Below are 16,184 nucleotides of genomic sequence, written 5' to 3'. Positions count from 1 at the left end.
TAATTCTAATACCAAAGACAAAATATCGAAACCCCTATAGGTGCAGAATAATAGATTCTCCCAGTTTCACAAAACACTGCAAGCCAAGTGATATTTAAAGAGCCCTTTAAAGTGTACCAAGGAAGGAGTATTAATACATTTCATCGGCAAATCGAGGAAAAACTCGGTTGTCCACTGTTGTTTGCCAAGTCCTCACTTTCGGGGACTTGACTCAGGTAACTGTTACATAGTTTTATTCGTTTATATATATATATATATGTATATATATATATATATATATATATGATATTTCCTTGCAAGTTTAAGGAGCTGGACAATGGTTATGTTTACATCACTGACTCAATGAATGAAATGCATTACTACAGCATTTATAATAAAACAGTGGAAAGTACGTATTTTCGTTGTTCGCTTTATTAAATGTAACGTTACAGGCGCGCGCTTGCTGCCTTGTTTATTAATATTTATTTCACATACAAACCATAACGTGATTGTTTACTGATTCCACGTTGCTAATCTTTAAATGGGTTGGGGTTTGCATGATCTGGAAAGTCCAGTTCGGCTGCTCTTCTGCTTTGACAGTTTGCTCGTGTTTTGTCCTTGTTTGTGTGCTGAAGATAAGGTCACGTGTGCAGAGCAGCCGAGTGAGAGTGTGTGTGTGTGTGTGTGTGTGTGTGTGTTACAGCACCTCCTTTTAGGGCCCAGAGCAGCACAAGCTGTTACCGGTGCCAGTGATGCTGTCATTGGTCTCTCCTAATTTAAACCTGACCGAGGATGTGCATGGGTTTCTGTTTTTAGCAGGAGAACTAGTGAACCGGTCTAATAGGAGAGGAGGTGGCAGTGTTCTTCCCCTATGTTCAAAATAGATCCTCTCTTTTGAGAGTAACAAGAATGGAAGAGCTTGAACATGTTGTTACATCATTGGTCTTTCTTTTGTAACTAGACTTCAAATACTGGGAAGTACAGGTATCTATGTTAATTGCTATAGACTTGAGACAACTACAGCACTTTAACAAGTTGAAGTATACAGTTCATATAAGTTTCCTATTATGCATAGTGAAGTCGACATTATTGTTTTAGAAATTATAATAACACTAAATATAATGTAGAATAAATAAAACCAAATTAGTGTGTTTGACCAAATTTGAAGTGAAGTGACATTCATCCAAGTATGGTGACCCATACTCGGAATTCGTGCTCTGCATTTAACCCATCCAACGTGCACACACACAGCAGTGAACACACACACCGTGAACATACACCCGGAGCAGTGGGCAGCCGTTTTATGTTGCGGCGCCCGGGGAGCAGTTGGGGGTTCGGTGCCTTGCTCAAGGGCACCTCAGTCGTGGTATTGAGGGTGGAGAGAGCGCTGGACATTCACTCCCCCCACCTACAATTCCTGCCGGCCGGAGACTCGAACCCGCAACCTTTGGATCACGAGTCCAACTCTCTAACCATTAGGCCACGACTTCCCCGTTATTATAGTGACTTTATTATTAAGGGGCAAAATTAACTTAAAGGGGCAGAAAAAAATTATTCACCCAAAAAAGATAATTTAATATGATTTATTTATACTAAAATGTGTTGTTATTATTAAAGTATTTATTAAAACTTTGGATTACTTTTCATTTTTAAATTGTCAGTTTCCATTTTAGTTTAAAGTGGACCTATTGTGCTCCTTTTTACAAGATGTAAAATAAGTCTCTGATATCCCCAGAGTGTGTATGTGAAGTTTTAGCTCAAAATACCCAACAGATGATTTTTTTATAGCTTGTTAAAATGGCCATTTTTAGGGTGTGAGCCCAAACGCCTGTATTTGAGTGTGTTGCTTTAATGTAAATGAGCTGGTGCTCCCTGAGAAGAGGCGGAGCTTCAAGAGCTCAAGCTCCTGTATTAGCAGTGCTAGCCTTTGCAAATAAACATTCCACGATTAGTACAAGCCTGTTATCTTTACAGAAAACATACTCGGTTTAAAAGTCAGTCATCTGATTATCATTAATGGCTGAGGCGGACCACAGCTTCTCACTCAGGGCTGTGTCTATGCTTATAGGGCAGCGTCACAAATAGGTGGGACTTTTTCCCCTCGGTGACGTGAACAGAGGGAGAATCTGAAACTGCTCGTTCTGAGAGACTGCTTATGATTTTTTTTTTTTTTTTTTTTTAGATTAAGTGGTTGGATTTTTACCATTGTAGGCTGGTTGTTTTCACACACTGCAGCCACACAACTGTGTTCAAACACCTAATAAAAGTGATTTTCCATAATAGGTGCCCTTTAAATTTTAGTAGTTTTCCTATGTGCTTTAGCCTTTTCTATTATTTTATAAATATTTTTGTTATTTAACTTTACTGCATATTTTCTTTAGTTTTAGTTGTAAGAGTTTTTCATCTGATTTTTAAATCTTATTTCATTTCAGCTTTATTTAAAGAAAACATTTTAAAAATAGTTTTAGTTATCAACCACAAAATTCTGACCCTCATGTTGTTCCAAACCAGAATGACTTATTTTTTTCTTTTGTGGAACACAAAAGGAGACTTTAAATATTTTTTTTCCATACAATCAAAGTAAATAGTGACTGAGATTGTGTTCCACAGAAGTTAGAAACTCATACAGGTTTGGAACGACGTGAGGAAATGATGATAGAATTGACATTTTCGGTTTAACTATTCCTTTAACTCTCAGAATTTGCAGAGAATCTATGCAATTTCAAATACTTTTTGTTTTAAGTAGCACTGGGAGAAAAATGTTTCTATTGTAAGTATTTCTATTGTAACAGATTAATCCACATGAGCAATAGATAAACCTGTAATTACAAGATAGTTAAACTAGCAGTTTTGTCAGAGCATTAAGAATAATAAGTTGGATTAATGTCTTACTTAGTATGTGAATGTATTTTCATTAATTAATGAAGGTCATTGTTGACTTTTTGTTACTGATGCAGACTCAACTTTCTGAAAAGACAAGCAGTTACTCTGTTACTTTAGGAAACAGGTGTGTAGTGAAGCCTATAAAGGCAAAGGGGTGTAACGAGATAGGTTTGCTTTTAAAGATCACGCTGCTATCCGGTGTTATCTGTTACCCAAGAGACAGCACCGGTCAACGTCTGAATCACATTTAAAATACAATGTCTCTTTGTGGGCCACATGGATATCACTGAGCCCTTTTGTTGCCCATTTATTTTCCCTTGCCTTTGCAAGTCACTTTTCTTTGTTATGTCAACGAAGCTTTATATCCTTGTGGAATTTTCCAGCACTGAAAGTGTGCCAGCTCTAACTTTATCCTATTGTCATAAAAGTCATTGCCCCATTTCCACTAAAAACATCAGCTTCAAGTTTGTCTCCAAAAGCCTTAATTTTAGCCATGAAATCTTTCTCAGTACTTTTTTACTTAATTTGCAGCAGCCCCTCACGATGCCACTGAACGATGAACGTCCCACCTCCACCTCTACGGTGGCCAGCGAGGACCAGAACAGTGACACAGAGTCATCAGAAAGATGCGACAGTTTGACCTCTTCTAGCGATGTGGACTGTTCTCGCCAGAGCTTCACCAGCGATTCATCCAGCAAACACAACTCTCCTTCTTGTAGGTGTCCTACTAACATTCAAATGGCAAAACAGTATTTGTGTATATTTATTTTCATTAGATTCATCACAGAAATAGTTTAGCATTTATTCTGTTAGAATGTACTATCTATACTAATACTATTTTAGTATTATTTATATACAATTGTAGTATTAATAGTTCGAATTAGCTTTTTTTTGAGTAATTTTGTCTTTTTCATTAGTTTTAATTAATATTTGTGATTATTTAGCTTTAATTGATTTTTTTCAGTTTTCGCAATTTAGTATTTAACTTATTTTAATGCAGTATGTCTATTTTTTTTGTTTTTCTAATATTTATATTTTAGTTTAGTTTTTTTAAATTAACCAAAAGTTGTTGTTTTTATTGTATAAATGTCTATTGGTCTTTTAAACTGTATTGCCACTGTGTCCCCAGGCAGCCCACCAAAAACCCTAACACTTGATGAGGTCATGGCCTCGGCTCGGGACCTTTCTAATCTGAGCCTGGCTCATGAGATCGTTGTCAACCGGAACTTCCACCTTGAGCCTCCGGATCTACCCCAAAATAGGTACTAAACTGTTGTTATATAATTACCATCTCCAGATCTGGGCCCCACTTGATGTTCAGTTTTCTTGGTAACTGTTCATAATTATAGAAATGGTTCAAGAACAAGTTAAGGGTGATGATTATGAAAACATACATGCATACATATAATATACATATTCAATATAGAACAATTGAATCCAAACCTTTTTTCCTTAAAGCCTGGAGAAGAGAGTTAAAGATATGGTGCACAAGGCCTTCTGGGACTGTCTTGAAACAGAGCTGAATGATGACCCTCCTGAGTATGATTATGCCATCAAACTTCTGGAAGAGATCAGAGATGTAAGTTACACATTTACTTTGATACGATGATGAAAAGCAGTCTGATGGCAAATTGCTTTTTAATCATTTTTGTCCTACCATCAAAGATCCTGCTGTCCTTCCTGAACCCTGGGGCCAATCGCTTGCGTACTCAGATCATGGAGGTTCTGGACATGGACCTGATCCGCCAGCAGGCTGATAACAATGCGGTTGATATCCAGGGCCTTGTGTCGTACATCATCAATACTATGGGCAAATTCTGTGCACCGGTCCGAGACGATGAAATCAAGAAGCTCAAAGAGAACTCAGGCGACTTAGTGACACTGTTCAAGTATGTTATTAAGGTGTCTTCTTGTATAGCTTTGCAGAATTAGGTCAGTTTCACTTCAGAGCTCACTGGCTGGTGTAGTAACGTACAAATAGTGCTTCTCATTCTCAATTAAATTTGTGCATGAAATCTGTGCACAGGTATGTATGTTTTCTTGAACAAATCCTGAATCACCAATTACTTTCGTACTACAAAATGTTGGAACAACTGAAACCACATAAGCAAAAGTCAAATTTAATGGGTGGACTTGTGTCATTTTAGTATCAAGATAATATTATTGTTTGTGCTAATATTTTGAATGAGATTTATTTATTTTTATTTTAAGACAAAGTAATTTTGGTGAATGTTTTTAGTCATTTTGGGTTTATATACAGGTATACGGTATATAGTTTTTATTTCAATTATTTCTGTTATTTTTTTGAACATCACGTTAAACTACATTAAAATTAGAAATGTCATAAGCTGAAATAGTTAAAAAAAAATTATATTTCTATCAAAGTATGTTTCAAATAATGAATATGGTTTTCTTTTTTTAATTTCATATTTATATGGTTTTAGTTTTAGCTTTAGTCTTAGTTAACTATAATAAACCTGCTTATAACAATGGTATAATAACATTTTATTCATAGATAAAATATATTATTTCTATATATTTATACATAGATTAAATATATTAGAAAAAGGTTAAGAACAAATGTTTGTGCATAAGCACGGGTTGTGAATTAATAATAAAAATACTTTAATAGTAACTAAGGGGCATATGGGTCACAAATCAGTAATGGTGTTGTCTTCACTAACAGCCATGTTTTATGTCAACATTCACCTGACGCAAAGAACAGTAACTGACTTGTAATTAGTCCCTTGTGTCATAACAGGGAAATCTTCCGGGTGCTGGACCTGATGAAAATGGACATGGTGAATTTTACCATCCAGAGCCTCAGGCCAGAGCTTCAGAGGCAGTCGGTAGAGTACGAGAGAGCCAAATTCCAGAGCATTCTGGAAAGAACTTCCAGTAAGTTGTAAAATAATTGAAAATTATTTTAAATAAACTGATTGAATTTAAAAAGGATCAGCCATTTTCACCACAACAAAGAACATTTTGTCATTATTGATCAACCTTTTGCCATTCCAGAACCATTTGGCTTTCTTTTTCTGTGAAACACAAAAGATGTTTTGACTGTTTTTGTCTGTACAGTGAAAGTCAATGGGGTACACAACAAACACCTGGGCAACCTTTAACATCATTTTAATTCACCCAGGTGCTTTGGACCATACAACTGAGTGGATCAAATCTTCAATAGAAGAGGCCACTCGAGTCATGGCACCAGCAGACAAGAGCAGCAATTCTGGGAAGAGCAGCAAACCCTTACCAGGCCCCACGCTGGTGCTAAATACAGCCTACATCAAACTGCTCACCTGGGACGAGAGCAAGGGCCCATTACCTGAGGTTGGAGAACAAACACAGTTAATATCAATCATACTGAGCATTGATATCAAATTCAAAATGAATCTTTAAGAGTGCTTTATGATCTAACACTTGTAGACTGTGATGACGGATGAAGTGAGGTTGCAGGAGATGCAGCGGTCTCTTCAGCTCTATCAAGTGGTCGCGTCTGTTCTGCTGATAGTCTACAGCTCAATAGGAGGGGCCGTGTCAGGCCTGCCCGCTCTTGTCGAGAGACTTAAGAAGATGATAGCAGTGCTGCTGGAGGGCATGCATAGCGCGTATGTCCGATCCCTGTCCTTCCCCTACCCTTCCTCTACATGTCATACACATACTTCTACATAAACGCAATAATGAATGTCTCAATCTAAAAGATCTTGCCTTTACAGAGACTTTAATCTCACTGAAGCTCTTGGAAACATCAGTGCTCAGATCTGCTGTGAAGTCAACAAGTCTCTGGCTGAAAGAAACTTCCCAGCTCTGCCGGCTGAACTGCAGGAAACTTTAAAGGGCCAGATCTGTGACATCACCCAGGAAAACAACCCAATACGCACTCTTGTTGGTAAGGAAAAATGTAAAGGAGTATTCGAGTTCCAATCAACAGCACTTGTGAAATTGCAAAAGCAGATATTTTTATTCTTTTTGTCCTGTTTACCAGTACAAATATCTAAACAAACATACCTAAAATCAAGAAACATTTACATGAGAAGCAAAATAGATAATAGTTTATAATATTGAAAATTATATATTATAATAATATTTTTTCTTAAAACAAGAAACTCTGGCAGTGGAGTAAGAAAAATAAACAACTTTTTCCACTGAGTAAGATTATTTTCCTTAGCCCACTGTTTTTTTCTTCTTGTTTTATGCAACTCAAGTCGCTACATTTTTAAGTAAGATTTCAGTAAATCCCCCCTTTTTGCAATGTAATATTACCTAAATAATTATTTTAATCTTAAAATGGAATTAAATGGAGCCAAATTTTGGAGGATTTAAAAGCAGAAATGTGAAGCTTACAATTTTATAAAAGCAATTAGCTTAATTCTTCCGTTGAAACCAGTGTATTGTTTAAACTATAAAGCGGTTTAAATTTCAATTGTTTTGTGTTCTTTTCATGGCAACTAAGTTGTAAATTTGCATATAACGGTTAATGAAGCTTTTTTATATATTAACAAGCATATTGTTCACATTTCGTGGCTTTATTATTAAAACAGTGATATTTTATATTTATATATTGATCCCATTCACTTTTTGTTTTTTTAAATGAAAGTGGAAATTAATTTTTGTGATAATCAACATTATGACAACAGAGCTGAAATTGTAATATTGCCTTAAAGCCTATATTGTGTTTTAATGTGCCTTTTCTGTCCCACAGAGGGAAGGGTACAGCAGTACTTTAAGGTGGTCCTCGCCTCTACCAATTCTCACAGGACGCCCCCTCCCGTACCGCCAGGCTTGGGTCTGATTCAGCCGGAGCTCATGGGGCTTGGGGTCAGTTTTGTCAACCTCGTAAACTTCAACAAAAAGGTTTACGGTCCTTTCTACGTGAGCATCCTGAAGAATCTACTTTTCATCGGCATGCAAGCTCCAGCTCCGCAGAATGGGATCATACAGGGGCCACCCAGCAGCCCACTGGAGTCCAAATAAACCAGGATTGCAGTGTTTACTTGATTCGTTATCATCACCAGACATTTCACCCGTGTTTCCAAGTAATTATTTGATGCTTGATTTAAGGGAATCACTGCAGTACGAAGAAGACTGAAGAACAACTATGTGCTATGGTGCTTAAAATGGGAAATTATGGATTTTTTGGGGGGGGGGGGGGGGGGGGGGGGTGCTGTGTATTATGTTACAAAGAAACTATGTTCCTTTCCAAGTAATATTTTTAGCATCAGAGTGGTTTTCACTTGACAGTGTTGCTGCAATAGAGAAGCAGTCATTATGTACAGTATATTGATCATGTTTAGGTGCAACTTAGGCAGAAACTTTTCTATATTTACAGTTGTTAAAAACCTAGCCAAAATAGGCTAATATATTTACACAGATCATTTACAGACTATTGAGAAAATGTTATATCCATTTAGAGATACCCGTGTTGTTTCCCATGCCCATTTTCTAGATCATAAAAAATGTTTATTGGAACATATTGAAATCCATAATCGACAAAGTGAAATTATGCTTTGTGTTTGCTACACATTATTTTGAAAGTATAGTAATACAAATATTAACTGTGTTTATACTTGGAAAAAAAAAAGGTCTGAATTTCGTATTCTGCATATTTTGAAATGGAAGAAACTTTAAATTATATAAAGAGGGAGAATCAAGAACTCTGGGAAGATAAAATTGAGCAATATTGTTAAATTAATTAGATTTTTTTTTGGTCCTGGTAGTGTCATTTTATACAGTTACGACTACATGATCATCTGTTGTCCATTTTTATCCTTTAGACATCAACATTTGGGTTAGTGTTGTATGCTGTTTGTAAATCATTGTGCTTTGGTTACAGGCATGTTTGTTTTATTACTGTTGTAAGGCGATTCTCTTATATAATGTTTGTGCTCTTATGTTCAGTTATGTTAATTGTTTTATTTGAACTATTACCTAACCGCATAGACCAAGACCCTTGTTTTGCTGGTGACTATTTTTTGCCGTTGTGACAAGCGAATGAATGACATCTTTGTGTGGAAAACCGTTGTTTTAACATGACAGACCTTCAGTTTAACAATTTTGCAACATATGTATTGTTTGTTTTCAAGATGTAAAAACCCTTGTAAGAACAACAAAGTATATGTAGTGTGACAAGCACTAAAAAAAATAATAAAAGAGTGCGTGAAAACTACTTCATATTTCTTTTAACCCCGATTCATCTGACAGCATATTTAAATATTCTTTCGTTGCTTTAAAAATGTTTTTTAATTCATTACAAATCAGTTAATATTTTATTGTATGTGGGGAAAATATATATTAGAAGTTAAATCACAATCTGGTCTATATTAAATTTGTTGTAGAGCAATTAAACATTTTGTGTGCTCTTTACTTCATATTTAAGACCCTTATTTTGCAAGAATACTACTTCCGGTGTGTTGATGACATATGAAGCTAGTTGAAGGCTAACCGTGTCAAACGCAGAACCATACTAGATTTCGGGACCAGTGTCACTGTTATTTAGTTTCTTTTCATCATTTCAAAGCTTTAATCATGATGCAATTCATAGTAAGTACTTACATCTGTTTGTGAGATTGTAAACGTGTGTTTATTCGCTTGCTAATTAACATTGTTGTAGCTAACAGCTAATCAAAGGGTCTCATTTGAGCTAAATATAAACATTTACAGCCGGATCATTTATAATATAGAAGAATGTATCTATCTGTGATATAATTCTGCTGATATTTGAGCATCTTTTGTTTTTCCAGCTTGGCTTCACGCTGGGGAACGTGGTTGGCATGTATCTGGCACAGAATTACGAGGTTATAAAAACAATATTTATTCACATTAACTCTGTGTCTGTCTAAGATCTTATTATAAACGAATTCTTATAAAACTGGACTAAATAGCATTAGTCTTGAATAGAGAACAGCTCCCTTGTTTAGTGATCAATGTATGATATCACTTATTTGTTTCTAACTTTTTCAAGGTAACTTACCCAATATTTTAAAGAAAATCGAGGCCTTTAAGAAGGATGTGGAGGCCAAGAAGAAACCCCCAGAATAAGGGACACAAGTCACGTGTGGAAATATGGCAAATTGCAATTAACTGAAGACGGAGGGATATTTAAGAACAAGAATATAATATAGGCTAGTATGTGTTAAAGTATAAACAAAAGAGCCTTCAAGGTGCACAGTATATTCCTCGTGTCAAAGAGTGCCTCAAAATAGTTTTGAAAGTTGACATGTTCTGCATTTTGCATTGTATTCTCTCGCTCTCTCTCTCTCTCTTTTTGTTTTCCTAAATCAGGGTAAATTTTACACTTTTTTTGCTATTACATTTTGGATAATTATTCATTTAATGCATGTTAAAAACTCAATGGGATATTTTTTGTCTCACAGTTTGCAATGTGATGCAGTTCTTGGCTTTCCTGTATAGAATCCGCACATAATCAAATTACTGCAATGTTTTATAAAGGCTTCTTAATATTATGAAATAAAGTTCTGAGATTATACTAAAAAAATGCTTTTTAAGTATGTTATTTTCTAGTAATACTTATTAAATAAATGTCACACTTAAAAGTATCAAATGATAAAATTCTACAGATTACATTTTTGTTAATTAAATTTAGGTAGAACTTTAGTGCAACATTCAAATTAAAACTTTACTCTTTTCATGCTATAAAAAAAAAAAACTTTGCTGGATAATTTGTCTAAAATACACCAGAGATTCAAGGGGTTAGCATAATGCTTAAAAACATTATGTGACCCCAACTGATACATTACTCATGGGAAATGCCCAAAACATCCACTTATCATTCTTACATGAAAGTATACATCAGATAAAAGATTAAAGGGTAAAAATGTCACGAATTACATGCAGACCCGTAAAAAATGTGAAACAAAGTCCATAGGAAGACAAAAGGCATCTATAGTTAAGTGTGCTGTGCTAAATATTGACCGGCAGATGGCGCGGTGGACACGGAAGTAAACAACTTTCTCAGTACTCCAAACACAACGCTTGCGTTTCTGTGTACATTTATTAAGGTTGAAATTATGTATGTAAACTACGACATGTTACAGTAAATATATATTTCTAAATATAGTCTAATATTTACTACAGTGACTTTTACCACGTCATTACTGGGCACGCAAAAACGCATTAAATATTTTAAAACATGCTTCTGAATTTATTTATTTTTTTAGCATTGTACTTATTCAAAATATTAAATTAATACGAGATGCATTAGGTTTGTAAAGTTTTTCCGGAAGTCGAAAGTGAGTGTTTCCGGTACGCGTGGCCGCTTGTGGCAGCTGCTGAGCGAGACAAGATGATTTCCCTCACCGACTCCCAGAGTAAGATTAACATAACTTGTCTCACTGACAGCTCTTCCTCACACAATGTCTAGATTCATCTGCAAAGCCTGTTGTCTTTATTTCGCCTGTCTGGAGTATTTGTGTGTGCAGCTGCGTACAGATGTCACTCCACCAGTAATAAGTCAAATAACCAGTAATAAGTCTAACAATAAGTCATTGTCAGGAAACAGGCTAAATAAATATTCTGTCTTAAAAACCGCTTTAATGATGAACTGCATTGCATGAAGACAGAACTGTCCTATAAACACAGTTTTATGCATATGATCATCATAATCATCAATAAGAAATGATCATATTAGCAAATAATATCTAATATTTTTGTAGTATTAAATGCTAATTATATGCATTGGTTTAAGTGTATGGCTTTCCCTCTCAACAGAAATTGGAATGGGGCTAACAGGATTTGGTGTATTTTTTCTGTTTTTTGGGATGATCCTGTTTTTCGATAAAGCTCTCCTTGCCATAGGAAATGTGAGTGTTCTCATTTATATATTTAACAACATTTTTTAGTTATGTCTTACATATGTATAACTATATGATCATCAGAAACGAATGTAAACAGTGTATATATTATTCGTTTCTTAGAGTAATTACAATATAGTAAAAATATATATATGTCACACACAACGTGTATTACGTTTAATATATGTATATATATATATATATATATATATATATAAAATGTAATGTAATTCTAAAAGTTTTTTATTTTTATTTCTTGCATGTGTGTGCCACTTTCTAAACAATTTCTTTCATATAACTTTGTTGTGATAGTATTGTTTTGCTACACATTTCTACTTTTTCCATCATATTCTTCATTATGCTGCTCGAGATTTTTCTGGTATTAAGTGTTCTCTCATAATAGCTAAAATACAACATTTTTATAGCATAATTTGTTATAAACATATTATTAGTGCACATAGACACACATAAGCACAGATCCCTCAACCCAAAGGCAGTTTCTATCTCTTACCTCTCTCTTGGTCTTTATTTGTCTCAGATCCTTTTTGTTGTTGGCCTGGCGTTTGTAATCGGGCTGGAGAAGACGTTCAGGTTCTTCTTTCAGAAGCACAAAATGAAAGCCACTGGCTTCTTCCTAGGAGGCGTCTTTGTAGTGCTAATCGGATGGCCCATCCTCGGAGTGATTCTAGAGTTTTATGGCTTCTTTCTTTTATTCAGGTATTTTTACAGGATTAGAAAACTCTTATCAAGGCAAACTATGCATCTACATAACTAGTAGCTCTAAGCTGAATGGTTTTTAACAGACCGATACCAATACAGACTAAAGGCAGATATAGATAAGTATGCAACTTGAGATATTAAATTACGTAATTTAATATTACATGAGAAAGTGAAAAACACTTATTTTACACAATATTAAGTAAATTGATTATATGATTTTTTTTTTTTTTAAATGAATGTACAATTATTTATGAAGTCTGAAAGGAACTGAAAGAAAAGTGAACCAACATTTCGTATCAATAATTCCTAATGATATATCAGTCCACACGCTAATGCCTTCTCTTCACGTGTAGGGGATTCTTTCCAGTGGTCGTAGGCTTCATCAGGAGAATTCCTGTGCTGGGATACTTGCTGAATCTTCCCTTCATTAGTGGGGTAAGTTTTACTCAGCGGGGTGAAGAAGAAGAGATCTTTTTACTTCCTCTCTTCCTTTTATTTCCATATACGAGTCCTCTAAGATTGCTGTGAATTTAACACGTCCTAACCAGGCATTATGTAATAAATGACAAATAACAAACATGAAAAGTGTAAATGAGCTGCCAAACCATTAAACAAATATGTTCTGATTGAATGTGATTGTGTTAACATTTACACTATCAATGTGAACAGACAAATTAATAATCAATATAAACCTATTGCATCATGTCTGTGTAGGACAAAGCTTTTGCTTGCTTTAGCAGCTATGAGACTAACCTGCTTTTCAAAAGAAAACAAGTTATTTTTTTGTTCACATATATTCAAATATTCCAATATTAAGGGCTTTGTGATGAAGTAATATTTTTCCTTAGTTTTTAAAAATACCATCTTAATACAAGAGAATTCTATTCTATCTGAAATGACATTGTTTGAAAGTTTTTTTTTCTCCGTTAAGGATGCATTAATCAAGTGACATTAAAGACATTTATAATATTACTGTTGTAAGCATTGGTAATAATAAGTAGTAGTAAAGTTTCTTGAGCAGCAAATAAGCATATTAGAATGATTTCTGATGGATCATGTGACACTTAAGACTGGAGTAATGATGCTGAATCACAGAATGTTTTTTATAATGCATTTAAATTTTTTATAATCTTTCATAGTATTACTGTTTTCCTTTTTTTTTTTATCAAATAAATGCTGACTACTTTCAAAAACTTAAAAAAAAAAATTACAGACCCCAAACTTTTGAATGGTAGTAGTATATCAATCAACTACATAACCCGAACTGATGATACCACTCAACTAGTGGCTAACACACATTTGTTTTCACCCCATGAGTGTCTTTCAACGTCTGTTTATTGTTCTTTTAATGCCTTCCTAAGGCTGAGCGGACAGTCAGCCATTTTGGTCAGTCACTGCTAATTGTGTCTTGCCTGCGAGCATGAATCATGCTGTCCTGTGTGCACGGAGTATTTTAAGTGATAAACGTGTCATGAATCAGAATATATTATTGTAATTTTATATCTATAATTTATTTATTTTTTAAGTATCCTAATCCTTCCATACCTCTTTTTGTTTCTCCAGTATGTGGACAAAATGAGTGAAAGCAACAACATGGTTTAAAAGACTCTTTTTTTACCACTTATTTATGATGGATTTTCTAAAGCTTTACCATAAAACAGCCATGAGAAGTATAGAGGTCGTAACTGAAGCTTTACATTCAGACGTGTTTCCATTGTAAGGACGTCTGATATTTACATCAGTGAAAAGCAAACTGTGCAGCATGGAAAACAAGCCACTCCTTCGTCTGCAAGCCAATGCATAGCTGCGTCACAACATCCAGCATCACTGCATCCCTGAACAACTGTGCCCTCCTTTATGAATGCAAACTTCAAGAAGTTACTGGAGATCCTCCCATGATGAACGTTTGTTTGAATGTGAAGAAGCGACTTCTGGAAGTCTGTCTTCTGTTACAACAATGGCCTCGTTACATGGTTGTGTCTATAATTGTATTTTAAAGGGAGGAGAGCCGGTCTAATTTCTTGTTTTTTTGTTTTGTTTGTTTTTTTCCTATCACACCTGCTGAAACTGTGTGATATTTACTAACTGTTACTAATCAGACTGGCATATAGAGATGTTATTATTATTTTTATTAACTATTTTAATTTTTCTCTGTCTTCAAAAATGGTGGGATTTCAGAATGGTTCAGCTGCCACAAACTTTTGTAAATATAAATTTAAAAACTTGAAAAGGTCAGGTGTCTTTATTCTTATTGCTTTATTAGTTATTGACACCATTTGGGGTTCCTCAAAAGGGGCTTTAAAAATGTTTTGTTATTAATAATAATAATAATATGGTTGTAATATTAGAAATAATTATTTTGATATGAATAAATTATTATTAATTTAAAATGATCATCATTGATAATAACAAAAAAAAACCTAAAAAATAAAATAAAAAAAAAATATATATATATATATATATATATATATATATATATATATATATATATATATATATATATATATATATATATATATATATATATAAATTAGTGCTGCCAAACGATTAATTGCGATTAATCGCATCCAAAATAAAAGGCTTTACATAATATATGAGTGTGTACTGTATATTTTTATTATGTATAAATACAAAACACGTGCATGTACAGGTGCTGGTCATAAAATTTGAATATCATGAAAAAGTTGATTTATTTCAGGAATACCATTCAAAAAGTGAAACTTGTATATTAGATTCATTCATTACACACAGACTGATATATTTCAAATGTTTATTTCCTTTAATTTTGATGATTATAACTGACAACTAATGAAAGTCCCAAATTCAGTATCTCAGAAAATTAGAATATAAATTAAGACCAATGCAAAAAAAAAAATGATTTTTAGAAATGTTGGCCAACTGAAAAGTATGAACATTAAAAGTATGAGCATGTACAGCACTCAGTATTTAGTTGGGGCTCCTTTGGCCTGGATTACTGCAGCAATGCGGCGTGGCATGGAGTCGATCAGTCTGTGACACTGCTCAGGTGTTATGAGAGCCCATGTTTCTCTGATAGTGGCCTTCAGCTCTTCTGAATTGTTGGGTCTGGCGTATTGCATCTTCCTCTTCACAATACCCCATAGGTTTTCTATGGGGTTAAGGTCAGGCGAGTTTGCTGGCCAATCAAGAACAGGGATACCATGGTCCTTAAACCAGGTACTGGTAGCTTTGGCAGTGTGTGCAGGTGCTAAGTCTTATTGGAAAATGAAATCTGCATCTCCAAAAAGTTGGTCAGCAGCAGGAAGCATGAAGTGCTCTAAAACTTCCTGGTAGACGGCTGCGTTGACCTTGGACCTCAGAAAACACAATGGACCAACACCAGCAGATGACATGGCACCCCAAACCATCAATGACTGTGGAAACTTTACACTGGACCTCAAGCAACGTGGATTATGTGCCTCTCCGCTCTTCCTCCAGACTTTGGGACCTTGATTTCCAAAGGAAATGCAAAATTTACTTTCATCAGAGAACATAACTTCGGACCACTCAGCAGCAGTCCAGTCCTTTTTGTCTTTAGCCCAGGCAAGACGCTTCTGATGCTGTCTCTTGTTCAAGAGTGGCTTGACACAAGGAATGCGACAGCTGAAACCCATGTCTTGCATACGTCTGTGCGTGGTGGTTCTTGAAGCACTGACTCCAGCTGCAGTCCACTCTTTGTGAATCTCCCCCACATTTTTGAATGGGTTTTGTTTCACAATCCTCTCCAGGGTGCGGTTATCCCTATTGCTTGTACACTTTTTTCTACCACAT

General features: G+C 34.9%; 2 protein-coding genes and 1 long non-coding RNA gene across 3 annotated transcripts; all 3 read left to right on the top strand.

Moving 5' to 3' along the window:
- Nucleotides 1-96: 96 nt before the first annotated feature.
- LOC306861690 (T-complex protein 11-like protein 2) lies at nt 97-9,045 on the top strand. The gene is made up of 10 exons (XM_079404093.1): nt 97-215; nt 3,394-3,577; nt 3,992-4,124; nt 4,321-4,441; nt 4,528-4,751; nt 5,624-5,760; nt 6,008-6,195; nt 6,292-6,473; nt 6,582-6,754; nt 7,568-9,045. The coding sequence occupies exons 2-10, from the start codon at nt 3,406-3,408 to the stop codon at nt 7,837-7,839; spliced, it is 1,602 nt and encodes a 533-aa protein (XP_079260219.1). The 5' UTR covers nt 97-215; nt 3,394-3,405; the 3' UTR covers nt 7,840-9,045.
- Nucleotides 9,046-9,261: 216 nt separating this feature from the next.
- LOC306861689 lies at nt 9,262-10,353 on the top strand. The gene is made up of 3 exons (XR_013783500.1): nt 9,262-9,405; nt 9,606-9,659; nt 9,827-10,353. It is a non-coding gene; the product is annotated as an uncharacterized lncRNA (long non-coding RNA).
- Nucleotides 10,354-11,110: 757 nt separating this feature from the next.
- Nucleotides 11,111-14,799, top strand: LOC306861688 (vesicle transport protein GOT1B-like). Its single transcript, XM_079404092.1, has 5 exons — nt 11,111-11,192; nt 11,593-11,684; nt 12,214-12,392; nt 12,749-12,830; nt 13,959-14,799. Exons 1-5 carry the CDS (start codon nt 11,168-11,170, stop codon nt 13,995-13,997), a joined length of 417 nt encoding a protein of 138 aa, XP_079260218.1. The 5' UTR covers nt 11,111-11,167; the 3' UTR covers nt 13,998-14,799.
- The last annotated feature ends 1,385 nt before the right edge of the window (nt 14,800-16,184 follow it).

This window comes from Barbus barbus, assembly GCF_936440315.1.
Source record: "Barbus barbus genome assembly, chromosome: 42".
In the NCBI taxonomy this organism is placed as follows: domain Eukaryota; kingdom Metazoa; phylum Chordata; class Actinopteri; order Cypriniformes; family Cyprinidae; genus Barbus; species Barbus barbus.
This window is presented reverse-complemented; position numbering and strand designations above follow the sequence as displayed.